At 35.2% G+C, this 26554-nt stretch overlaps 1 protein-coding gene across 2 annotated transcripts in view; it reads right to left on the bottom strand.

Moving 5' to 3' along the window:
* Positions 1-8138: 8138 nt before the first annotated feature.
* The window catches only part of DPH6 (diphthamine biosynthesis 6), a 151550-nt gene continuing 133134 nt past the window's right edge, over positions 8139-26554 (bottom strand). For both annotated transcript variants that reach the window (XM_019725545.2, XM_019725543.2), the window contains exons 7-9: positions 17530-17624; positions 10697-10784; positions 8139-9024 (exon numbers count right to left, since the gene is read on the bottom strand). In XM_019725545.2, the coding sequence (XP_019581104.2) occupies positions 8971-9024; positions 10697-10784; positions 17530-17624 (237 nt within the window). In that variant the 3' untranslated portion in view covers positions 8139-8970. The remainder of the gene's footprint in view (positions 9025-10696; positions 10785-17529; positions 17625-26554) is intronic.

Below are 26554 nucleotides of genomic sequence, written 5' to 3'. Positions count from 1 at the left end.
CATTATCATAGGTAGGTGCTTTCATCTGCAGTTTTTATTATGTTTGTTGACTGTTTTCATCATGAAAGCATGCTGAATTTTGCCAAATGCTTTTTCTACATCAATTGAGGAAATCATGTGGTTTTTGTTCTTCATTCTCCTTTTTCTAGTTCCTTGAGATGTAGTTAGGTTAATTTGATATTTTTCTTGTTTTTAATGTATGTGTTGACCACTATAAATTTCCCTCTTGGTACTGCTTTTGTTGCATCCCATGTTTTGGTATGTCTGTTTTCATTTGTCTCAAGATATTTTCTAATTTCTCTTGTGATTTTTTTTTCTTTGACTCATTGGTTGTTCAAAAGTGTGTTATTTGATTTGAACATATTTGTGAATTTTCCCATTTTCCTTTTGCTATGCATTTCTAGTTTCATTCCATTGTGGTGGGAAACAAATATTTGGTCTGAGTTCAGTTTTCTTAAATTTGTTAAGACTTATTTTGTGCTCTACCATGTGCTCTATCCTGGAAAATGTTGTATGCTTGAGAAGAATGTGTATTTTGCTGCCATTAGGTGGGTGTTCTTTTTGTGTCTATTAGATACAATTAGTCTACAGTATTGTTCAAGTTCTATTTTCTTATTGAAATTTGCTCTGGTTGATCTATACATTATTGAAAGTGAGTTATTGAAGTCTCTACCATTACTGTGTTACTATTTCTCACTTCAATTCTGTCAATGTTTGTTTCATGTATTTGATTGCTCTGTTGCTAGGTGCACATATATTTATAGTTATAGCTCCCCGCTGAATTGACTCTCTTATCATTATATAACGTCCTTCTGTGTCTCTTGTGATACTTTTTGACTTAAAGTCTATGTATCTGATATAAGCCTGACCACCCTGCTCTTTTGGCTACCATTTTCATGGAATGTCTTTTTCCATCCTTTCACATTCAGCCTATGTTTGTCCTTATGCCTAATGTAAGTCTCTCATAGATAGCATAGAGTTGCATCTTATTTTTTAAAATCCATTTGGCCACTTTATGTCTTTTGATTGGGGAGTTTAATCTATTTACATTTAAAGTTATTACTGGTAGAGAAGGATTTACCATTGTCATTCTGTTAATTGTATATGTATTCTATTTATTTTGTTACTCTTTCCTCTCTTGCAGCTGTCCTTTGTGTTTAACTGATTATTTTTTTTTTGCAGTGACATGCTCTGATTCCTTTCTTATTTTCTTCTGTTCATAACTATATTTTTTTGTGATAACCATACACATCTTAGTTATAACAATCCCTTTTAAACTAATAATGCCAATCATATTTAAAACTCTATTCCTTTATACTCTCCCCTCCCACTTTGTTATTGATGTCACAATTGTATCTTTGTATATTTTGTATCCTTCAACAGTTTTATAGTTTTTTATGATTTTATTTGTAAAATTCTATACAAAAATTAAAATTTACACACCACCATTACAGTATTACAAAATTCTGTATATGTCTATATATTTACCTTTATCAAAGAATTTTACATTTTTGTGTGCTTTAGCGTTGCTCTCTGGTATCCCTTTTTTTCAACTTGAAGAACTCCCTTACAATACTTGTAAGGAAGGCAAGTCTAGCAGTGATTAATTTCCTCAGCTTTTGTTACTGGGAAGGTCTTTATTTCTTCTTCCTTTCATCTTTTTTGTATGTTTAACATTTTCCTTAATAAAATGTTGGGAATAAAACAAAAATGAATTTAAGAAATTTTCAAATCAAAACTAAATAAAATTATTACCAGCAGACCCACACCAAAGGACACTAAAGGATGTTGAGGTCTTAACATGAATGCTATTACCAGGAGTTAAATATTTATTTAGTTTTGCTGCATACAGAATTCTAAGATGACATTTTCATTTATAACTACCAAAAATGTGATTCCATTGTTTTAGCTTTCTTTCTTCTATTGAAAAGTTAGGTTTCATTCAAATAGTTGCTTGTTTGAAAGTATCCTGTCTTTAACACATGTTGGCTGTTTGCAGTTTTGGTTTTTTTTTTTGCCTCTTGTTTCCAGAAGTTTTATCATCATATGCCTAAATGTAGGTATGTTTTTATTTCATTTGTGGTTCATAAGACTTCTTGAATCTGTACCTTGGTGTGTTTCATCAATTTTGGAAAATTGTCAGCCATTATCCTTATAAATATTACACCTTTGCCATTATCCCTCTCCTCTCTTTTTGACAATCTAATTATATGTGTTTTAGACCTTTCTGTTTCTATTTCTCTTAACCTCTAATGTATACTTTCTATCTTTGTTTCTGTCCATGTTTCATTTTGAATATTTTCTTCTGATTTCTCTTCCAATTTACTAAATCACTGTATTTACAGGCACCTGGTAAGAGCCTTGCTCCTTCCATACCCTACTCCAAACACCACAGCTCACCACCACTATCTGCCGTATGACCAAAAGGACTAGCCTCAATCTGGGTTTAAACCTGTCACCACAGAAGCCCAGGATTCTCATACCATGCTTACCCCATAAAATCCAAACCCCATTTCTATGGACAGTGAGGCAACTTTCCCACCATCCCCTCTATTTTATGTAGTTGATTAATTTGTCTTACTCTATAAAATAAAAGCTCCATGAAGGAAATGATTTTTGAATGTTCAATTCACTATTGTGTCCCCATTGTATGAGCAGTGCCAGGCACATGATGCAATCACTCAATAAATATGTTAAGTGAATAAGCAGTATGCCACTTCTCTTTTAGAAGAAATCACCAAAATGAAACTTTATGAAAACACATTATCAGAAACTTTATTTTCTAAAACAACGACGACAACAAAAACAAGCTGTATGTGGGAGCATAACAACGAAGTAAATATTAAAGAAACAAAGACAGTCAATGAAAAGTTCAAAAGTAGAGAAGGAAATCAATTAATTGGTTATTTTTATTATCGTCCCCCAAACTGAGAAGTCTCCCACAGATTTTGGGTTCAAAACCACTTTTCCATTGTCCAATTTAATTCCTGAATTCCTGACACAGTGGTATGTTGTTGCTACTACTGAAATCCATGCATTCGGGACAGAAATTAATCAAGTAGTTCTTTAAATTTTGTTGAATCTGAAGATTGATTTGTTAATCTGCTCCAATGACCAATTGCAGCAGCAGTAACCCAGTGGTACCTAACGTGGAAATCCATCTGAATCCCTAGTTATATCACTGAGTTTTAGGGAATTAGGTTTTAAAACCTGCTAAGTGCCCTGCTCTCTCATACCAAACCAGTTTTCTCTCATTAGCCTGAGGGCAAAGATGGGGAGAGGGTGGGATCGGGTAGGAAAGTTGTGTGGAACCAAATGGTGGTAAAGAGAAGTCATCCTTTATCTTCCTCCTTCCTTTGTCCCTTCCACAGGAACATATTTTTGAGGTGGCATGAAGACAGTAGCAGCATATCTCCATGTAGATCTTCACATTTACACGTTGTGATGATTGGTGAGAGCTTATTCCTGTGCACAACATACTGAAGAGACCTGTCATCCTAATTCTTTTAGTCATTATATATATATATTTTGCCCCAGGATTCTCTGCTTAGACTTCACTATAGGAATAACTAGATTGCAACCCACATTGCAGACACTGTTTTCACTTGAGTTCTATGTCAAGTTTTAAAGGGCCCTAGTATGCCTCTGTCTACCTACACTACTAAAGTGTTGTAGAATAACATTTACATATTTATTTAGCACTAGAACATTGCCACCAGTCCCCTAACCTCAGTTTATTTTCTTAATCAAATATTTTTAAATTTAAAAATATATGCCCATTGTAAGAAGTCACGAATTACAGCTATATAAAGAATTAAAGGCTTCTGTTTCCCCCTTCATGCCCCCTTCTCCCAAAGAAACCAACATTATCAGTATGATATATGCTCATCTTTTACTAGCCTCATTCAAATATAAATGAATATATAAACCCCTTGGCTCCAACATTATGTTTTAGAAAAACAGGATCATATCTTACACATCCTCACCCTGAGTCAACATTATGGCCATAAGTTCAGATGAGCCATATTAGTGATATGTGTCATTGTAATCATAATGCTGGGAATGTCATTACTACCTGTAGTAACTTCGATGTGAAGTTATAACTAGAATTACACTGCAATTTATCCATATTTATGGTGAATTCCATGTAGGCCTAACAGTTTTTTAAAATAGATTAGGTGTTCATAGGTATTTGCGGATTAAAGGGAAAAATAAAAGCACAAAGATGGCTTAATGTTATGATTTTCCCAAGATTATTCGATATTTCTGAAAGAAAGGTAATAAAATGAAAGAGCCAAGAATGCTATGAGAGTATAGTGTCTTTAAAAGTGACAACTGTTAGGAATTGCGAGGTTTTATTATACAAAATACATAATTTTCCCAGGGATTATTTCAACAAAAAACAAAATTAAGTGCTAAGTGATAATAGAGTGCATTAGAAAAACTGGGGCCAGATTTCTGTGAACCATGTCTCTTTATAAATGCAATGGCTTTGCCAACAATTAATGTGAAATATTATTTCCCATAAAGCTGTTTGAAAAATCTAAAACTACTACATAAGGAAGAAAGAGCTTCTGAATAGTTAAAAGTAAAAGTCTTGATTCTTCTGTAAAGGTTATGCATTTTAATATGATCTTTTGGCTGATTTATGTAAAGCTTTGTATTTTTCATTTTCTCAAGCCTGTCACTGTAGTGATGTATGGGACATTTTAGCACCAAGTTTGCCATAAGCAATAAAGTCAGGGCCCCAAAAGAAATTTTAATATATTTCCCCATTTTTAACCAGGAGTTTTCCATTATTCAGCTATTTTGTTTGGGATCCCATGTTTAGCTGATATAGTTTTTACACTCACATAAATAATTTAAGATTTTAATGTGAGGTAAATTTTAAATAGATTAATTATTCAATAGGGAAGTTTAAGGGTCATCATATATAAAGTGAAATCTTAGTGATAACTTAAATTTTACACTAACAACCTCTCTAAAGGTTGTATTTCACATTTCAGTGGGCTTGGGGCATTTTTCTCTAATAAGAAGATAAAAGAAATATAATAATAAAGTGACTTTCATTAAATGGTGTGCAACAGAAAATGGATGCACATGTCTATAAAATTCTGTAAGAAGAAAAAATGAAGCAGGAAAATAAGAAACACCAGTTAAACAATTCTTATTGCAGAACGAATAGCTGTTACAGAGGATATGGAGATGAAAACAGAACAGTCCTCAAGAAATTTATAAGCTAGTAGACATAATAAGTCCTTAAACAACTATAACATAAAGGTGATTTATTTGTCACAAGAAGGAAGAAACAAAGCATTAGGGCAGTTCATCTGATGTGGTTAACCGTATACGAATATTTGAATTGTCTTGAATCATGGGTAAGATGTAAAAAGTCAAAAAACTGGAAGAAGAAAGGGAGACAAATAAGACAGAATAATAAGCAAAGGCAGGGAGAAGAGAAGCAGAGGCACAGTAAGAGAATGTCCTGTGGTATCGTATTACTGGAGCAAAGGATACATGTAGGGGAGTCCTAGGAGGAGCAGGACTGAAAAAGGATGTCATGGCAACTTGTCAGACTTTCCTCAATTCATGGCTAACCATCTTGTTTATTTAGAAAACAATGTAACACTATTATGGATTTTTGTGCAGAAAAACAAAAACCAGACAGGAAAATCAATATGGCACAGGAATAGAATATGGGGAGACCAAAAGCAAGGAGTACACTTGAAATTCCATCTTGCCCAAGAGTTTGGTGAAATACAGTTTTAACTAGAGAGATGGGCAGGGGGATGGAATGGTGTAAGAGACATGTATTAGAACTAACATATAAAGGATTAGATATCCAACTGAATGTTCATAGTAAAGAGGAGAAAGCTGTAAGAGATGATGGTGATATTCTGTGTCTGAGTTACTAAGAGGAAAAACAGGTTTGTTACATAGGAAAAACAGGGGAAAGTATACTCGGAGGGGGAAATGCATTCAAGGTTTGTACATAATGAGATCGATACATATAATTGGCAGTCATGTCCAGTAGCTAGTCAGAAATAAGGATCTAGAGTGAAGGAGGCAGAGTAGGTATTAATAGAAAGACCAGAAAGAGAGTGACTTGAGAATCATCTGCACATAGATGAAAACTAAACTTGTGGGAAAAGACAAAAATCCCAGAAAGGGAAAATACTGAAGAAAGAATAGCACCATAAAAACAACTTGAGGCATGTTGAAGGTGATTAGCAGAGAAATGACTGAAGGAGATAAAAGAAATCCTGAGGGAGAAGTCAAGTCAGAATGGTGAAAATAGTGCGATATATATAAAACCATTATAAAGAAATTTTTCAAAGAGATAGTGGCCAATAGTACCAAGGAAAAAAATTAAGGATTATAAAGATTGAGAAAAGACCAACAGCAGTTCATCACAGTAAATGAGGCCAAGCTAGATTGCAAATATATCATAATGGGAATGGAAACTGAAGAAATTTAAGGAACAAATTTTCAGAATGGTACTCAAGGTACTACATTCAAGGTCTCACTATTATTTGGGGTAGAGTGTTAATTAATTTGTTGATATGAGTTTGGAATGACAATGTGATTTTGATAAAACATATGGAAGAGTACCTATCATTTTTGCCCTCTAGCATTTACTTATCTTCCTTTTGTTAATTGTACTTTGTATTCCCTCTAGAAAATCCCCTTGTCTACTGTCTGAGTTGGTTCAGGAGTAAAGCTGGTAACTTGGCCAAAGCTTTACCCAAGCCACTGCTATGCAATGGGATTTCTGAAACGGGAACTCTCACTATTTCTCTCTGGATCCACACTAAGAACGCCACCTCAAAACCTGTATTTGCAAATAAAATATAAATCCTAAAGGGAGCAACAATTAACATATAAGTTAACATATAAGTTAAGTTATAACAATGAAAATATAAATGATTTCTAAGCAAAACTCTGATGAAAAAAATCAAACAAGAACAAAATAAATGGAGAGATATTCCATGATCATGGGTAGAAAAACAGAAGATGCCAGTTCTTTTAAACTTGATCTAAAAATTCAATGTGATGATACTCAAAATCTGAGCAAGTTACTTTGTGGACATTAACAAACTGATTTTAATGTTTATATGGAAAGATAAAAGATCTAAAATAGTCAACACAATATTAAAAGAGAAGAACAGAATCAGAAGACTGACATTACCTAATTTCAAGACATACTACAAAGCTATGGTAATCAAGACATTGTGGTATTGGTGAAAAAATAGACAAAAAGATCAATGGAAAGAAAAGTAGAGAACACTGAAATAGGTCCACACAAATATAGTTAACCAATCTTTGACAAAGGAGTAAGGCAATATAATGGAGAAAAGATAGTTTTTTCAATAAATAGTGATACAACTGCCAGATATCCACGTATTTTTTTAAAAAAGAATTTAGACACAAGCCTTATACCCCTTTACAAAAATAAACTCAAAATGGATCATAGATCAAAATGTAAAATGTAAAACTATAAAATACCTAGAAAATAACATAGGAGAAAATCTAGATGACCTCGGGTCGGGCAGTGACATTTTATATACAACACAAAAGCCATGATTCATGAAAGCAATAACTGATAAGGTGGACTTCATTAAAATTAAAAACTTCTCTGTGAAAGACACGACCAAAAGAATGAGAAGACAAGCCATAGACTGGGAGAAAATATTTGCAAAAGATAAAGCTAATAAAAAAACAATAACTATTTTCTGAAATATACAAAGAACTCTTAAAACTCAGTAAGAAAATAAAGTTTGATTAAAAAATTGGCAAGTGATCTGGAACACCTCACCAAGAAAGATACAGAAATGGCCAATAAGCATATGAAAAGATGCTCTACATCATAAAACATCAGGGAAATGGAAATTAAAACGAGATACCGTTACACACCTGTTAGAATGGCAAATCAAAATACTGACAACACCAAATGCTGGGGAGGATGTGGAGCAACAGGAGTTCTCATTAATTTCTGGTAGGAACGCAAAATGGTACTGCCACTTCGGAAGAGGTGATTTCTTGTAAAATTAAACATATTCTTACCATCCAGCAACTATGTTCCTTGGTATTTACCCCAAAGAATTAAAAACTTATATCCACAAAAAAATGTGTACATGGATGTTTTATAGCAGCTTTATTCATAATTGCAAAACCTTGGAAGCAACCAACATGTCCTTCAGCAGGTGAATGGATGAATAAACTGGTATATCCAGACAATGGAATATTACTCAGCACCTAAAAACTCATGAAAAGACATGGAAAAAAACTGAAATGCATAGTACTAAGTGAAAGAAGCCAATCTAAAATGGCAATACACTGTATGATCTCAACTATATGATATTATGGAAAAGGCAAAACTATGGAGACAGTAAAAAGACCAGTGGTTGCAAGGAGTTGGGGGAGGGGCGGGGTAAGCAGTGACTAGGTAGAGCACGGAAGATTTGGAGGCAGTGAAAATACCCTGTAGTTTGACTATATTGAAAACAGAAATGATACAGCACTTTGGTCACACCCAGTAGAATAAACCTGATTGGCTAAATCAGTGCTTTTTCATCCTCATTTTCAAATGCCTCTGCACCATGACGCTATTAGCAGAAATAGGAGCAGGAAAGGGAAAAGGACTGTAATGAAAGCAAAGAAATGTTACAGAAATGAGGGTTGTAGATGGGGCCAAAGGAAAAGAAAAGGCACATATCACAGGTGTCATGGCTAGTATGTGTTAACAAAAGTCAGAGAAAGAGTGAATCCTGAATAAACTGACAATGTTAATGAACAAGACATTCACATTTCCCCAATTAATCAATGGCTCTATTAACTTTTCTGATAAAGACATATATTTCTAAGAATAAAAAAAAAAGAGAAAAAGCTGTACATAATAATTGATAAAATGCTATGTAATTTTCTTAATAAACAATGCTCAGCATAGTAAACAATGTTCAAAAATACTTTCTAAGAATTATGTATATAATTAGATGTTCTGTAGTGATCAGGTGCTGGGGACACCTAAAAAAAAAACAAAAACAAAAAACAGAAGGAAATGCATCATATTCATTCAGTGTCAGTGAATATCCCACCTTAAAGAAATAACATTCTTTTCTGCAAGAGGAAAAATGGGACTGCGAAGACCAATGAAATATCAAAACAAGGTGAATAATGAGCTATAGAAGTAATATATCATGTTTCCCTGAATATAAGACCTAGCCGGACAATCAGCTCTAATGCATATTTTGGAGCAAAAAATTAATATAAGACCCGGTCTTACATTGTATTATATAAGACCCGGTATTGTATTATATCAATTATATTATATTAATTATATTATATTATATTGCATTACATTACATTATATTATACCCGGACTTATAGTAAAATAAGACTGGGTCTTACATTAATTTTTGTTCCAAACGACGCGTTAGAGCTGATTGTCCGGTTAGGTCTTATTGTCAGGGAAACACAGTATAATGGCCAAAAATGTCTAAACAAGAATTCAGTGGTTTTGAATTTCTGTGTGAGTACCTGGCTGTCCAAGTAGCAGAGACCTAGAAATAAGGGGTTCCTTTCAGTGTGTCTGAAGGATGTTTGAATAGTACAGCTTCATTCTCTTGAAGGTTATCAGCTTTTTGGTAAAAGATCACCAATAAGTCATCTTCTAGCCAGATTCAGTGATCTATTTCAATCTTATCGACCCTAATTTTTCTGGAGAAATGACACCAATAACTTTTCTCTACTTTAGGAAACTGTCTCATGCTGAGATTTCTGGGGTTACCACTTCTTTCCACCCCTTGCCAATCCTCATTGACTTCAGATTCCCTATCATAGATGAACTGTGGGTGTACCTCAAGCCTTGGTGATAGAATGATAAAGATGCAGAAGACTTTTTCCAATCCTTTACAACTCAAAGAGCAAAACTTTTAATCAAAGGTCTAATGCAGATCTTTCCCTATTCAGTAATACAGAGGGTGCCAAAAACATGTATACACATTTTAAGAAAGGAAAAAAACTATTAAAATTGTAATTCTCAATATATATCGGTAACAAAAGATGAATACAAGTCACTTTTGACTTCTGCAATTACAAGAGTTGCTCAAAGTGGTTACCATCAGCGTAATTTTAACACAGGTTTTGGCACCCTCTGTGTATCTTTAAATTGACATTATATTGTATCTTGACAATCAATGTATTTAAAATAAAACTCTTCATCACACTTTTGCCTTACTTGCTCTTATTTGCCTTCTGTTCCCTTGGATATTTTTGGAAAAGCTTTTATTTTTCCTTTCCTTCTCTTCTTAATTTTTGCATAATACAAATCTAATTCATCCTCAAACCTTTGCCCTAATTATGCCCAATTACCTAATTCTTATTTTACTAGATAACTTAGTGTTTGGTTACATATGGTCTTGTATTCTCCTTGATTAATGCATACATGATTCCCTTTTCACCTGAACTACAAACTCCTAAGAAATGTAATATCTTGTGTATTATACAGAGTTCTTAAAACTATAAACATTTGCAAAATTCTTAGTTATTGACGGAGGATCTTCTGTGATTACAAAAAAAATCACTAATGATAAAATCACTTTTTTACCCTTCCGTCTGTTATAGTATTATATATATGGAGCCAACATACATATCTCAATTGTCTCTTGAGATCATTGTGAATCTTAGGTTTACTTGCCTTGTCCTCCAAGTGCACTTCTAAAAAGCGTAGGTATGCCACAGGGGCAAAAGCATCAGCTGAATGTACCACTACCTCTGATGAATCTCTGAAAGACAAAAATTTTATAATGCATTTACGTACTATATACATTGTGGCAAATCACTCCTGCTGGTGACTAGAAGTGACCAAAAATCCTTCATTTTGTATTTATTTCAACTAGTATACAATATTTAGTGATTAACATCATTTTTTAATAATCCAGTATTTAATTGAGAAAAGGATAGAGGATATTAGACTTTCAGGAAAAAGTGAAAAAGCTTTTCATCTTTATGAGGACACACAGTTCAACTTTCAGGTTCACGCAAAGCTCTCTGAACAATTTTGAGAACTTAAAACTCCTATTCAATTTCATTTTCAAAAATTTGCTTGGTATGGGCTAACCATTAAACAATAGTGCTTTATCTTCATTATTCTTTTCATTTTCAAGAGGTAATTCATTCAGTGTTTCACACAAAATCTCAATTATCCTTCACAAAAGCAGTACTGGTGATGGTTTTAAGCTCTAGATGAACTCTTCACACTGCAATATCATTGCTATTAAAATGGATTGCCTGACATAGTAATTACCACATTCAGGTAAAATGGTATGAATTGCTTGCTGGCACCATATGGATACATGTAAATTAACTCAACTTTTATCAAAGATACCCTGTAAAGCACATCTGAATAACTAAGATTATGTGTGAAGTTCTAATAACTAATTATTTTTTATTGTTGTTTATTAAGAAAGCAATAGTGTTTTGCATTTCAACTGAAATTTAAAAATGGAAATTCCGTATATTTCTTAAATGCCTCAGGAACTAGTTCTGTTGTTTATATTAACACATTATTAGCATTTTAACTATTGTAGTACACAACAAAATGAACTGTTACTTTATTTGAATATTTGCCACTAATCACTAATGTAAAGTGTTTTTTTGAATCAATTTTTGTAATGAAAATTTATTTAGTGGCAATAGAAGAAACCTCAAAATATTTGGCTCCAAAATACTAAAATTTTCATGGGCAAAATGTGTTTACTTTCACCCTTGAAAGATCAGACATAAAGAAAAAAATGCTTTATGGAAAAATAAAAGTCAACTACCATTCATGAACCTTTAGTATCAAATATGCATCTGTCAGTGCTTAGGAAAATAACATTAAAAAGGGCTTCTATGACACTGAAAGGAAAGCAACTTATAATAGAAACAGAATCATTAAAGAGTCAGGATCCTGATAGAAAGATACAACCTGCCTTCACAGGCTACGTCAACCAAAAGTTCCCTCCAGATATACAGCGTAGGACGGGAAAGGGAAAGGGAAGAGGAGGCCCCTCTGACTTCACCCCTCTTGCCGTTTCTCCACTTGCTCCAGAGCTGCCAGTTCTGGTCCTATCTTGGCTCATTAGTCAGATTCAAATTCCAATTCCTGTGTATGATCTCACTTTGACGTTAAATTTCAATCTCTCTATTCCTGATGATCCAGCCTTGGAAACTGACCCAGAGCCTTGATTATGCCTAACCTAGGCAGCTTGGTTTTGATATCCTTGACAATGGAGTGCACTAAAACTGTACTTACCCCAAACCAACGCTGCATCAGTAGAAAGGGTTTCAGGCCCTCCCTTCTCATGGGAGTTATCCCCACCAGAAACGGAAGGTTGGTAGCAAATAGTTCACTGAATTGGTATAACTACTGCATTCTGAATCAAGATTATCATCCACAGAAAATATATAATAATCTGAGCACAAAATGAAGAGAAATATGATTTTATGGATTCTATTAAATCCGTAACATCTAATAGACCAACATCATTTCATTCACTTACACAAAGTCAGAGTCAACTGGGAGTGACTAGACCTCAAATGAACAGTTTTTAGTTTCAAACAGAATAATGCCACCATGGCTCTTTTCTCTTTCATAAACTATCATCTGAAACTCAACTTTCAAGGAGCTCTGGTTTCTGTCTGCTTCACAGATTTCTCTGAAACTTAGAGCAGGATCTGCTTTGGAATATCCTCAGAGTAACCCAAAAAATAATACCAATTACACCACAACAAAAATGCTTTCCAGTTGGCTACCCTCCTCCCTTTTCTCTATTAATACAAATAACAAGTGCTCGCTACGTCTTCTTCAATTGAGACTTCTCTGTAATCATGAGCTGGCCTATGTTCCCTTTCACTGCTGTGTCAGGCTTACCCCTCGCTAAAACTTCAAAAGGGCAGCTGCGACACGTCTGAGCCTCTCTTCTCTGAAGCCAGGCTCCCCAGGTGTGAGGTCAGGCTGTACCTCCTCACTTCAAGACAAAACAAACCAAAAAAACTGGTATTCTCTCTTGAGACTCCGCCATGGTTGGTTCTTCCCTCTCTTCTAACAAGACAACTGCACACAGATACTCCCTGTGGACTCACACTCATTCTCAGACATCTCCAATGTCGTTTCTGTGAAGCGTTCTCTGGCCTCCCCAGTCGGTGCTAGTTTTCTCCCACATGGGCTTTGGTAATGCATGTGTCGTGCTTTCAGAATGCATCTACTATATTATAATGATTTTGTGTACTTGTCTTCCTTCTTAGAGAGGGACCAAGCTTTGTCTTCTTTGTTGGACTGCCCCACCCCACCCCCCAACTTGACCACCACCTCAGTACAGAGTACATTGCCTGGTATTCATTAGACAGTTGTTGAATAAGCAAATAAGTGTATGGTTAACTTTTTTTAAACTTTTATTTTAAGTGTGTTTTTCCAGGAACCATTAGCTCCAAGTCAAGTAATTGTTTCAATCTAGCTGTGGAGGGCGCAGCTCACAGCGGCTTATGTGGGGATTGAACTGGCAACCTTGTTAAGAGCAATGCGCTCTAACCAACTGAGCTAACCGGCTGCCGTGGTTCAACTTTTTAAAGTACAGTATCTTCACATTTACATACTAACTATTGAAACTATCACACACCTACAATGGTTTTTCAATTACCTATCTTCACATGCTACATACCTTTTCATACATGTGTACTGCAAGTATACATGTACAAGTATATATCTACATATATACCAGAATACCATCTCTAGCATAATAAAAATAAAGCTTAATAGGTCTAAAAATTTAAATACAAGAAAAATAGTTCATAATTTAAATAAATTCCCAGGTGATAAAGAATAGATGTGAGAAGGAAGATAAGGAAAGTACTTGATTCATCCTCTCTACTATATGCCCCATTTCTTACTATGCTCTGTGCTGAGTTGTCTTGAATGAGTAGAAAACAGGAGTAGGTGGGAAAAATGAATATACCATGTTTTAATCATAGAATTTAGCCTTCCTTACCTCCCTACCCTCCTTCTTTTTTTCCCACTGTTCCATTCATTTATCTATCCATAGATGCCATAAAGAACAGCTTTGCAGCAGTAGTACACTAATAGTGATAATTCAAATGGAAATATGTGGTTGTATCAAATACTGACATTAAGACAATAGATTCATTAACAAAAAGAAGAAAACCATCATTTTTATTAAATCAACATTAGGATTTTCTTACTTCTGATATACTACATATATACCAGGGGTGGCAAAAAAAAGTATACAAGTGGACACTTTGGTCAACGTTGCTCAAGCCATAGCTGGTCATAATCAGAAGTGTCTGGGTGCTGATGGTAAACACTTTGAGCACCTCTTGTAATTGCAGAAGTCAAATGAGACTTGTGTTCATCTTTTGTTGTCGGTATATATTATTACAATTTTAATACAATTTTCCTTTCTTAAAATGTATATACTTTTTTTTTGGCACACTCTGTATATTTAAAGTAAGAAATAATAAGAGAGTAGGTTATTTGAGGACCTATAATTGTCCACTTCTCTCAAAGGCTGGGCTGTAATTCTTTGCATCAGGCTCCTGAGGCAAAAAAAAAAAAAAAAATCACCTAATTTTCTGATCTAAAAATTTGTATCTAGAGGTGAGTAATCACATAGTAATTAACATGAAAATTGAATTGTAAATGACCTAGTTACAACTTTTAAAAATTACCTCCAAAGACTGTTATACCAGTCTTTCCTACAAGATTTTAAAAATGTTAACAGGAATTTGGGGCAAAATGTATCTCATAATAAACTGCTAGGACAATGATGATTTTTCTAAATTTCTTCATTATACAAGAAAGAGTCAATCTGTGTTTTTAAAAAAGTCCCTAATTATAATAAAATCATTTTTGCATGTAAAAGTTTATTTTTTCTCCTCTTAGACGTGGTCTTCCCCTTTTTATAAAAAAGAAAATTGAATCAGACATTTGAAATGGGATTCCTAATAATCATTTAGTTGTATGTCAATATTATCAACTATAACAGGAAAGACTGTTAAATTTGTCCCAAAAGTGAATTTTAAGTTATAGGATCCAGTATTATTAATTGTTAATTGTTAACAAATAGTTACAGGGACTAAACTTAAATCTTTTAATTGTATCACATGGAAGATTATCTCTAAATAACTTTTCAAAAACAGTTTTAGAATATGCAATGCATATTCACTCACATCATCACATTCAGTGCTTATTGGTAGGTATGATAGGACATCTTCTATTTTAAATAGGAGGAAAGGTTTTGTACGTAGTAGTAACATACTTTTTCCATTAAATTGGGCTTATGTCCCAACCTAAATCTCTAGTTATAACTTAAAAAGGGAATACACAAAAGTGAAATAGGATATATAAAATTAAACAACAATGAAATACAAGTTAATTCAACAATATTTAACAAAACATTTGTTAGCGCCAACTGTGTGTTGTGAAGAGTTCAGATACAAGAACAAGCATGGAAGTAATGGCAGCCTAAGCCTTTGAAAATGGAAGGATTTAGCAAAGTGGGGAGAAGTGGAAAGGCAATCCAGGAAAAAGGAATAAAGTAAGAAAGTTATAAGCTGAGGTGAGGCAGAGACTATGAAGAAAGAAGCAAAGAAAATGCTCAAGCATTAGAATTAGATTCATGATTTACTGACAAACGAGTAAGAATGAAAAGATGGTGCTTCTTGGGTTCGTAAGGTACTCAGCTGTATATTAGCACTTACTATGTACTGCTGACTTGCCCGATCATTCCTATAGGGAGAACTCCTCGAGCAGGGTGGCAGCTTGCACAATCCTACCCACGTAATTCACCTCAGTAACATTCTAGCACTAGAGGGTTCTAACACACCTCCCCTGAAACCTCCCTCTTTAACATTAGGTTGGTGCAAAACTAATTGCGGTTTAAAAGGTTAAAAATAATTGCAAAAACTGCAATTGCTTTTGCACCCACCTAATAGCATGACTAACTCCCCTCATGCCATTGTCTCTCTCAGTAAGGCTTAGGTTTCCTTGTCTACAAAACGATGAGGTGAAAAAGATGAATTTTTCAGGTCTAAAGTACTATGATAAATTGACCTACTGGTTATGTAGTATAAAAAAGTACATGTCTTATAATTCTAGGTTGTCCATAAAGATTTCTCTAGGACCTCAACTAGTTAAGGAAATGGAAAAAGCACTATTCTTTGGCATTTTTCTCTTATCATGCTTTTTAAAACACTTGGTTAGTCTATATTAATACGTAAATATATTGCAAGTTTCTCATTATACCCTAACGTGACCCCAAGATGCAAATGCTTTTCTTGAATAACCAAACAGTATTATTTCATAGTAATAATACCTAGAGTTCATTCATGAATTGTTTTTTGATCACAGCCAGAGAAATACCTCCCATTTATAAACTTACTCTTAGGACTCTTATCCTTTACCATCCTGTATCATAATATATACAGATATGTCCTCCTCCCACCATTTGGAGGCATTTTTACTATGTTTGAACAACAATGGTGCCCAGAAAACAAACCTTTGGATATAACAGGTATTTGATAAATATTTGCTAAATACATTATTATGTTGATGATTATTAATGGAAAAACAGCTAGGAGAACATGAAAGAAGTAAAAGTGGGTGAATATTACATATGGTAATGAAAATGTCTTGGCCATGTTTCACAAGATAAATGTGTTTTTTTAGAAAATTTACCTAAAGTTGGCTCAGATGTACAAAGAAGTCACCTCTCAGTGCTGAAAATATTGAAGCTGTCCATTTAATACAGAACTCTAATCTTTCATCAGATTAGGTTTCTGGAATCAAGCATAATTCTGACAGTGTTTTCCAGGAAGCGTAAGAGCTTAGGAAAAGCAGATAAAGTGCTCTTCTTGCAGATGAGGAGAGTAACATAAATTCGAGTACGGATAGTAATGTAACAAAGTGGAGAAAGTTCCTGTTTTTTGTTACACCAATGTTAAAAATTTACGGCAAAGAAATCACAACTCACCATAAACTGAATTCACTTAAAAACAAAGTTTATTTGTAAAAATAACCCCAAATAATTGAAGAGAAATGTTTAGTGTTAGCATTCTACGTTGTTAAAGCCAAGAAAAAGGAAAAAGAGGATGAAGTTAATGGAACCCACAGGCTACTGATGTGGCAGTTTATCAAAGGTAGCTGTAATGAAAGATAAATAATACAGGCAATTCACACTTCATGAAAAGATAAAAGTGTCAGTGTGTAGGTACCAGTTTTACTGCAGGCCATAATCAGCAAGTAAACGAAAGTGCAATGTCTAAAAAGTTTATAGCCTTCTATGAAGGCCTCGTCTTGTCACGTATTGATTTAGGTATTCAGACGACTTCACTGGTATTAAACAAATTGAGTGTTTGTGAACTTAGAGGACATGTTCTATTTCTCCCAACAAAAGTTGCCTCCAGCTTAATGTTAAGTTGCTTCCACCACTTAAATTTCAGGGAAGAGAAGAAAATGCTGAAATGATATCTTACACAATTATTTTCTTCTTAAATAGAGGGCAATCCAAAGTGAACGTCTCATACTCCCCACCTTCTCCACACACATGGACTCCATATTTCTCAGAAAGCTGAAAATAAAGAAACAGCAGACTTAAAATTAGATAGCAACAATGCTCAATTAACATATTATTTTGTCCTAAAAAATATCCATGTAAGGAATTTTAACTCCATAATAGATCGCAAGCTACAGGCAATTAACTTCATATTTCTGCTTAAAACATGTATTTAAAGCCATTTGAAAATGTTATCATAGAGTGTAGGATTTTTAATCGTCCCAAAAAACCTTAAAAAAGGTGTAAGCAATCAACATTTTTGTGTATAAATGAGAAAACAAAGATTTCTATAAATTTTAGGAATGATACTAGCTTTAGCTTGCAAGGGCGAGACTAAGAAGGAAAGTACTGAGTCATCATGTAGTAAATGAGAATACATGTAGCCAAAATAGGCTTCCCCCCTGCCCTTTGACCTGCATGTGGAAGGGGAAAAATATGTTATATTTAGAGCAATTCTCAGGGACACAGAGAAAGAAATCTGAGGACTTTCCTTAGGCTTCTGAACAAAAGAAGTCACAAACATGGTTATTAGGCTTAAGGTTATTATTAGCAGTCAAGTTCCAAGGGTGCTGAGAACTAGTGACGTTCCAAAGCCTTAGGCAGGTCTAGCTTCAAGAAAGGTTGAGATAGCTTATAATGTCATCTAATTAAACCTGAAAGACTAAAAAGCAAGCAAAACCACCAAATCCCTGTGACTGGTATTACATGTCAGCTATATTATTTAAATGATTCTGATACTGAGAGTAACATAATCTCCTATTTGGTGGGTACCGGGCTGGAATCAGTGCTGGGGAGCCTCCTACCTACCAGCTGTGTCACGAATCTTTCTGCTCCTGTGTCGAAGCTTTAACACTGTGATTCCATCAACTTCCTTCGGAATTTCATAGTTTTCCATGTATATAGGCCCTCCTGGCCCTAAAATCTCATAGCCCAAAGGAAGAGTGACTCCGCTGATGCTTTCTGTTACTGACAGAGCTGGGACTTGGGCCGAAGTCTTCAAGGTTAACTGCTACTTATGCATTTATTTATTTGGTTATTTTTGTGGTTGTGCTACCATTCTGAATCTATTACATTTCAACTATTGACTATGTGCCTTTAGGGATTTAAAGCATGGGTCTATGAGAATTTTACTGTTTCCTCCAAGGATCAGTAATAATGTGAATGACACTGTAAAGCCAAATAGCTAGGAAGTGAGGGAAAGGAAACTGGGTGGCACTTTGTGAGAGCTCACAAGAGCAAAGTAGATAAATTTTCACCACCTTGGGTCATGAAGCAAAGAATCCGCAATGCAGAATTATGGCAGTTGGTCCTTCTGGGAGCAGATGACAGGAACATTAGTTTTCCATGTAACTACTGTGAAGATAAGCTTTTTTAAAAAAACATTTTGAACAGATGTGGATGACTTGGGTCATTTCACGGCTTATAAGACTGTCTTGGAGTCTGAGCATTTAAAAAGTGAATTCCTACTAAATGAAAAGAAAATTGCTTACATAATTCTATTTTTTCTGATATACTTATTTATAGAGATAAATATTCATATTCATAATAACTCCATCTGAATGCTACTGATTATTGAACTGAAAAGGTTAAGGGCATCATGATTTCCTTGCTGAATTTTTTTATATTTTTAAAAGATTGTAATAACCATGACTGTGAGAATCTCATTTTTCTTCTTTTAAACCAGCCCAATTAACCTGTTAGTTGTCTTAAAATTAGGGAAAACAAAGCCAAATGTAATTGCACTGCACCTTTACCCTGCCCTCCACCACCAAGAGAAAACCATGGGTTTTATAAAACCCGCCACAATTTCCTTTTATAAAAGATATGCTTACCATACAAAATAATTTCATGCTGCATATATTCATTCATAGCACTTACTTAAAAATCATTTATTGACTATCTACTGCAGGTTTGGCATTGTTTTGAATGCTGGGGATAACAATGGGAACAGACCTAAATTTTGTATAAAACAGCTTACTATCAGGTGGTATAGACAGAAAATTAAACAAGCAATTACAGTAAAGGACAGTGACAGCTTTGATGCATGCACGAGATGTTGTGGAGTGGAAAGCAGGGGACTGAACTAGAAGGAACTCAAAGGGCTTCTCAAGGTAAAACTTAAGATGAACTATGAAGGATGAGTAATCAGAAAAGGCTGGAGGCAGTCAGGGAGGGGGAGCGGGAAAGAGAGAAGAGAGAAGGAAAGAGTCTTCCAGAAGGAAGAGCATATGTGAAGTCCCAGAGGACATGATGGGTACTAGAAATTGAAATAAGTTTGCCATAGCTGGAGCACAACTAGATGAGTGATAGTGGAAGGACAGATTTTATGGGGCTTCATAAACCACGCTAAGTCATTATCCTAAGGTCAATTAAGAACCCATGGATGGGTTTTAAAAAGAAAACTGATCTGATTGCATTTGTATTTTAGAAACATTCTGTCTGCACAGTGGAGAATGGGCTGATGGGGAGTAAGTCAAGAATAATAAGGAACTGTGAAGTTGCTGGAAAAATCTAGGCGGGAGGTGAAGCTTTCCTGAACTGGGGAGGTAGAGGAAAGGAGAGGGCAGATATTTTGAGAGAGATTCTTAGGAGGTTGAGATAATGATTAATTGAACAGAGGAGTAAGACAAAAAAGAAAAAAAAGAGAGGAAGAGAATTCCCAGCTTTCTGCATTGGGAAACTGGAAGGACGGTGGTTCTGTCTGCTGGTAACTCAGCATGAGGAGCAGTTTGCTGGGAGAGTCCAATGACGTCATCCTTTTCAAACCTTCTGGGGCATGTGACAGCACTGTCTCGCATCTTTGCGACTCGGTTCCTCAGGCTTCCATGCTACTGAATTTTCTAAGCTATTGTTATGCTCCTCTGGCTCTTTTCCCTCCTGCTGCTCCTAAGTTATAAATACCCCTCATATTCTCTCTAAGATGCTCTTCCCTATCAATTTATTCCCTTGGATAGTTCATGCCCTCCATGGCTTCAAGAATCACCTTTACGCTATTCTGCTGCTGCTAATACTTACACTATCGCTACTCATTAAAGACTATTTGTTTTATGCCTTAAAGGTAAGAAAATGATACAATTATTCAATCCAAGAAATGACTTTTAAGAATAAAAAAGCATATAGGCTTCAGATAGATTTCAAGCATAGATTCTAGTTCTGCTACTACCCAGCTATGTGACTTTGGAAAAGTAACTCATCTTCTAAGTGATTCCTCATCTATAAAATGTAAACATTAATTATAGCAACCTCATAGGTTTGTTAGGGGATTAAATAAAATAATGCATAAAAGCACTTAGCACATAATATGGCCCTTAGTAAGCACTTCATAAATACACAGCTTAACTGGAAGAGTAGGTAAGGGACATATGCAGTGAGGCACAGTGAAAGCAGCGTCGCATACATAACTGGTTAAAATCAGTAACTGGGCACACAGTCTTTGGTTCAAACCCCGGCTCTGTCACTTTCTAGCTGTGTAAAATGGAGATGCCACAGTACCTACCTCATAGGACAGTGATTTCAGGAACAAAATCATACGAAAGGAAAGCCCATGTACTGTCCAGCATATAATGCATACTCAGTTAAATAGCTACAGATTTTAGTTTGCCCTTTTCCAGAGGGGAGAACTAGACTGATTTGCAAAGGTTATGCAGCTTAGAACTACACTAAACCAGAATTTCGTCATGTCCTGACTCTACAATATGATGGTAAACAACAAACCTTGGTCTGTAGCCTGAACATGTCAACTGTGCCCCGGCCCCATAGTTTAAAGACACATGCCTTTGGTTTATGTTATCATGTAAAACTCCGCAGGTTGAAGACCAAGTTATCGTGTTCCTTGTCATCCCTGTTCTCCTCTGCAAAAACCTGTGCTTCTAATCTCCCCAATCATTTACGTGTGAACTCATCTTTGATTCTTCCTTTTCCAGCTTCTGGCAATTTGGCGCCAATTTCTTTTTCATTCTTTCTTTTTGCATCAAAACCTTTCTTTCAGTTTTGTTCTCTCTCTCTATCCCTACTGTCAGCGGCTTTAGATTCCAAGTCCTCACACCTGTATCCTATAACAGCATCTTACACTCTTTTTCATTTCCAATTTCTTCTACTCCCAAATCCATGAATACTGCTGCCAGACTAAATTTCCTGACATATCTTTTAATAATATAATCCCTGCAGATGAGCCCCCTATATCTTATTTCTTACCCCAAATCACCTGGCCCATCTCTCAAGGCCCTTTATGATTACGTCCTAAATTCCCACCTTACCCGTTTCTTATTCCTTTACCAACACCAGCTCTTAGTTTCATTTAAACCAAGTCCCTCATTGTCCTTGCATGTCTTCTTGCCAAGAAATCTTCATTTGTATTGATTCATGTTATTGCCACCACCCATGTAAGTTCCACCCAACTCTTTCAAAACAGTTTATGTACTAACCCTTCCATGATATAGTCCTGAGCTCCTCCGTCTTCCATCTTTTAGCTTCCAATTACATTTATAGTAAATATCAATTTGGCTTTATATGATCCAAGTTTTTAGTGCCCCTCCCCCCAATTTGTTAGACTCTATATTCCATGAAAAATTTCAAATCTTTGGCTTATTTTGTGCTCCTTATAACTGTTAGCACAGAACTGGGCACATAAGAAGACCTTACAAATACTTATCATTCAATTCTATTAGTATCACATGACACCGGCAATTAAAAGTTCATCTATGACACATACTCAGAGAAATGTGAGGGACATTGTCATGCAGGGCGGCCTGCGGGGTCTCTGGTCCCGCTCCCCACATAAGAACGCAGGATATGGTGAGGCCAAAAAGGAACACCCACGGAGCCATAGGTAGGGGAGTCATACCACTATATTCTCACTGGCGGCTGGGTTGGAGACACAAGAAGCAGGAGCCACACGATCTGCAACCTTCACTACGACGCTTGCAGCCTCAGCCACCACCTTCTTGCTAGCCCCCATTTTCTGCTAGCATAGCCATGGCAGTTATATTAGTGGCCAATGGCTCACTGGTTACAGCTGATGGCCAACTGGCCACAGCTGATGGCCATCCAATCATAGCTGATGGCCATTTACTACCTGAGCCAGCACCTTTCCATGTGAGCCCGAGAGCCTGGAAACTGCACTCCTGGCTCTGTCCCCACAGACATGTTCAAGGTCATATATTGAAATAGCCACTAACTAGGGAGACCCTTCACCTTGTCTGTTTAAATACAACAATCAATGGACACTACTGCCAGGTCAAATTCCTTTAAGTATACCTTTAAGAATTTTACTTTCTTCCTCTAAAACCTTCAGGTTCTCTTCATTGTTTAGAAAATTAAATACTCACTTCAGTATTCAAAATCATTCACTATTCAGCTTTAACCTCCTTTTTCCGCTTCTTCTGCCAGTACTCAAAATATACTACAAACAATCCAGCTAGTTAAAAATCCTATCTATCTTTTAAGTGCAGTATGGCTGTCAATTTATTTCTGACATTATTCAGAATTCTCTCAACAACATGTAGTATTTTTCTTTGAAATTCTATGGCATGTATTTTTTAATTTCTTAGAGTACGTTTTAATATACTTTGTAATTTATATTTTTAATAGTCATTGGACATCTCAACCATAAAGTTCCGTATATCCTTCCAACTCTTTTTCGTTCAAATTCAAACTCTCCTGTCAAAGATGTTCTGCCTCCCCTTGACTTTCAAGGTCAGTTAAAGGTGTTGTTTTCGGTGAAGTTGGCACTGCAGGGAACAGGCTTTACATTATGTCTCTCACCCACAGCATCAAATTGGTGAAATTCTCTTTTTCTTTTTGTTTAAGTGATAGGTAGCTGGGATTGCAAATTGTGCTTTTGTCAAACTCATAAGGAAGACAAATTAATTCATATAGAACACGGCTTGAAACAAACCTTTAAGATTGAAATCTGCATTACACTTAAGCTGGTTTAGCTCTTATAGCGCACCCAGCAGAGTAGTATACTCCTTAAATAGTCAGTACACATCTTCTTACCTTTGGCTCAGGCTAGAAGTCAGATTTCCCAATTCTATGTCAACAGTCCAGAAAGAAGCAACCAAATCTATATACTCATCTTTTTTTTTCTTAAATATATTATATGGTTTCTTTCTTTTATCTAGTAGACAACTTTTACTTAGACAATCTTAAGAAATCAAATCTTGATTAAAGACTAACTGCTGATGTCAAAGACAGTGGATTGAATCCATGCATCTACTCTCACTCCTTGCTAAAGCCTTACTGAAAAGTATTTCATAAGAAGTCATAAACTCACAAAGATGGAGAACAGGTAGAATCAACCAATTTAGCAGAACCAAGAACAGTGAGTCCTAGATGACCAACAGCAGAGAATGTGGAGGACCAACCCATCAACACAATGGAATAACTCCACACTTGATCTTAGCCAAAAGGCTGAGAAGCGATAACAATGGAATAACTCCTTCCTCCAAAACCACAAGGAATTGCGGGTACCAGATACCTCGAGAGGTGAAAGGGAAATGAAAAGGGCACCAAAATAAGGATTGATTGGCAGTCTGTTTAAGTCAGTTCCCTAGATCCTTTCCCTCTTGACTAGCAACTGACTCCCCTCCACCTGGCACAATGCTGGAGGTTTATTCTCTGCAAAGGAACTGGCCTGAGAAAAATGAGACACAACTGAGGGCAGAGGTACTATAATAAAAGAGAGGGATTCAGTTAATGTATGCACACAAGATTTTGAGACCTCCAGCCATTTTCCCTGCTGAACTCTTCGGGGGTGCGGGGAGGCGGGGGGGGGGAAGAAATGCAGCATGCCTTCATTTCAAGACTGGAGGCTGGAGAATCCTTTCCTTTGGAATATAATCAGTGCAAATCAAATGACCTAGCTTTACTTCCCTCTAGTGAAACTCAAGGTCACAAAGTCCCATCCATACACTTAGTGCTTAATATAAAAATTTTAGGCTATTCCTTTTAAATATGAGCAGAACAGCAAAGATTAGCAAAAGCAACTCAAAATGCAAGTAAGAGACCAAGCAATGTAGAAAACAGATTATGCAGAGGATAAGAAAACAAAACAAAACTATCTAGTATGTTTGAACATCTGGATAAGAGATTAGAAAATTGGCAATGAATATAGTGTAGAATTAGTGATAAGTACACCAAATACTAAATAAATGAAGAAAACAAGACAATTATTAGTTCAAGGGAAAAAATAAAAAGTTGTGTAAGAAAGGTTTGTTACCTAACTCAGCTGTGGGTTTTCATAGGTATCGTAATGTAAACACTAACTACTGATTCAACTAGAATTGCAATATAACTATATGAAAAGGTGGAAGGAGGGAAATATTGCACATATGTGATGGAGGCAAAGGGATTAAAGATAGCTAAGTGAACCCTGGAAAATGTAACATGTCACAAAAATAGGAATACTCTTAATAAACATTTAAAGAACAGTCCTAAACCTTTAAAATGTGATGCAATTTTATATTGAAATTCATCTCCTATTTTGAACAATGAGAAAATAGTCCTGGGGTGGAAAACACAAAAGATAAAATAATTGTAAAATCCATTGTTCACTTATCAGATAATAATTTTAGGAGTCTGCATAAGGTTAAAAAAGCAATGTCTAAAATTATCCCATAATTAATTTAGGATAATAAATGTACACACTTTAAAGTTGCATTTTTTGACCCAGAAATTATATCCCTAGGAATTTATCTAAATAAAATAATAATCAGAAATCTACATGAAGGTTTATTAGAAAAAATGATAATCATATAATCATAACATTATTTATAAGTTTACAATAAATAAAATTATTTATAATTTAGAAGTAACATATTTCCAACAAGAGATCATTTGTTAAATTTGTCGTGATACATTCTTATATAGAATATGAATATGATGGAATCGACACAACCATCAGTATATGTATTTTCAAAATAGATTTGGTTATGTGGGAAAATAAACATGCCATAATGTTAGGAAAAAAAGGAGACAAGATGTATGTATAGTTAAACCCAATTGTGTAAATAAAGTATCTACAAGTATTTACCTAATTATGTGAACTTTAAAATTTTTTTAATTTTTCAATTACAGGTGACATTCAATATTATATTAGTTTCAGGTGTACAGTATAGTGGTTAGACATTTATCTAACTTACAAAGTGATCCCCCGTATAAGTCCTGCACCCACTTGACTCTGTATATAGTTATTACAATATTGTTGACTATATTCCCTAAGCTGTACTTTATATCCCTGTGACTATTTCGTTAACCGCCCATTTGTATTTCTTAGTCCCTTCACCTTTTTCACTCAGACCCCAAACCCGCTCCAATCTGGCAACCATCAGTTTGTTCTCTGTATCCATGAGTTTGTTTCTAACTATGTGAACTTGAAGAACAAGAAAGTCTCAGGAAATAAACCATTATGGGATATACCAACATGTTAGCAGTGTGCTAACACTGTTTTTTATTATTACTCTTTTTGCATATTAATAAATAGCATCTTTCAATCAGAGACTAGGCATATTAAAAAGTATATATGAGAAATGTGACAGTAGATCTTTCTAAAGAATAGCATGAATGTTAAATAAACAAAGGAATGGATGGATGAACTGTCTTCTACGAGGTCCAACTGTGTTCTTCAGAATCCATCAGGCCTAAACCAGATGGCTAATCAAGAGCAAAAGAAAAAGTAATTCCTAAATGTCCTTTCTTATTTCACACACATTGTCCAAAACTTCCTGATAGTAATTAAAGAAACAAACCTAAACAGTGTTGTCAATCAACTATTAATATTTTCCGAGCTTAGTAAAATGGCCTCACATCGAACATGGGGCAGAAGTACTATGCTTTTATTTGCTTCCCTATACTTTATTATATCTCAAATTTTTCAGCAATACGCAGGTATCTTTGTTATTTTCTTAAAACTGTGATTTATCTCTATTCCTTATTCCCATTTTTTT

Source organism: Rhinolophus sinicus, linkage group LG03 (assembly GCF_036562045.2).
Source record: "Rhinolophus sinicus isolate RSC01 linkage group LG03, ASM3656204v1, whole genome shotgun sequence".
NCBI lineage: Eukaryota > Metazoa > Chordata > Mammalia > Chiroptera > Rhinolophidae > Rhinolophus > Rhinolophus sinicus.
The sequence above is the reverse complement of the archived record's forward strand: the minus strand, read 5'-3'. Positions and strand labels throughout refer to the sequence as shown.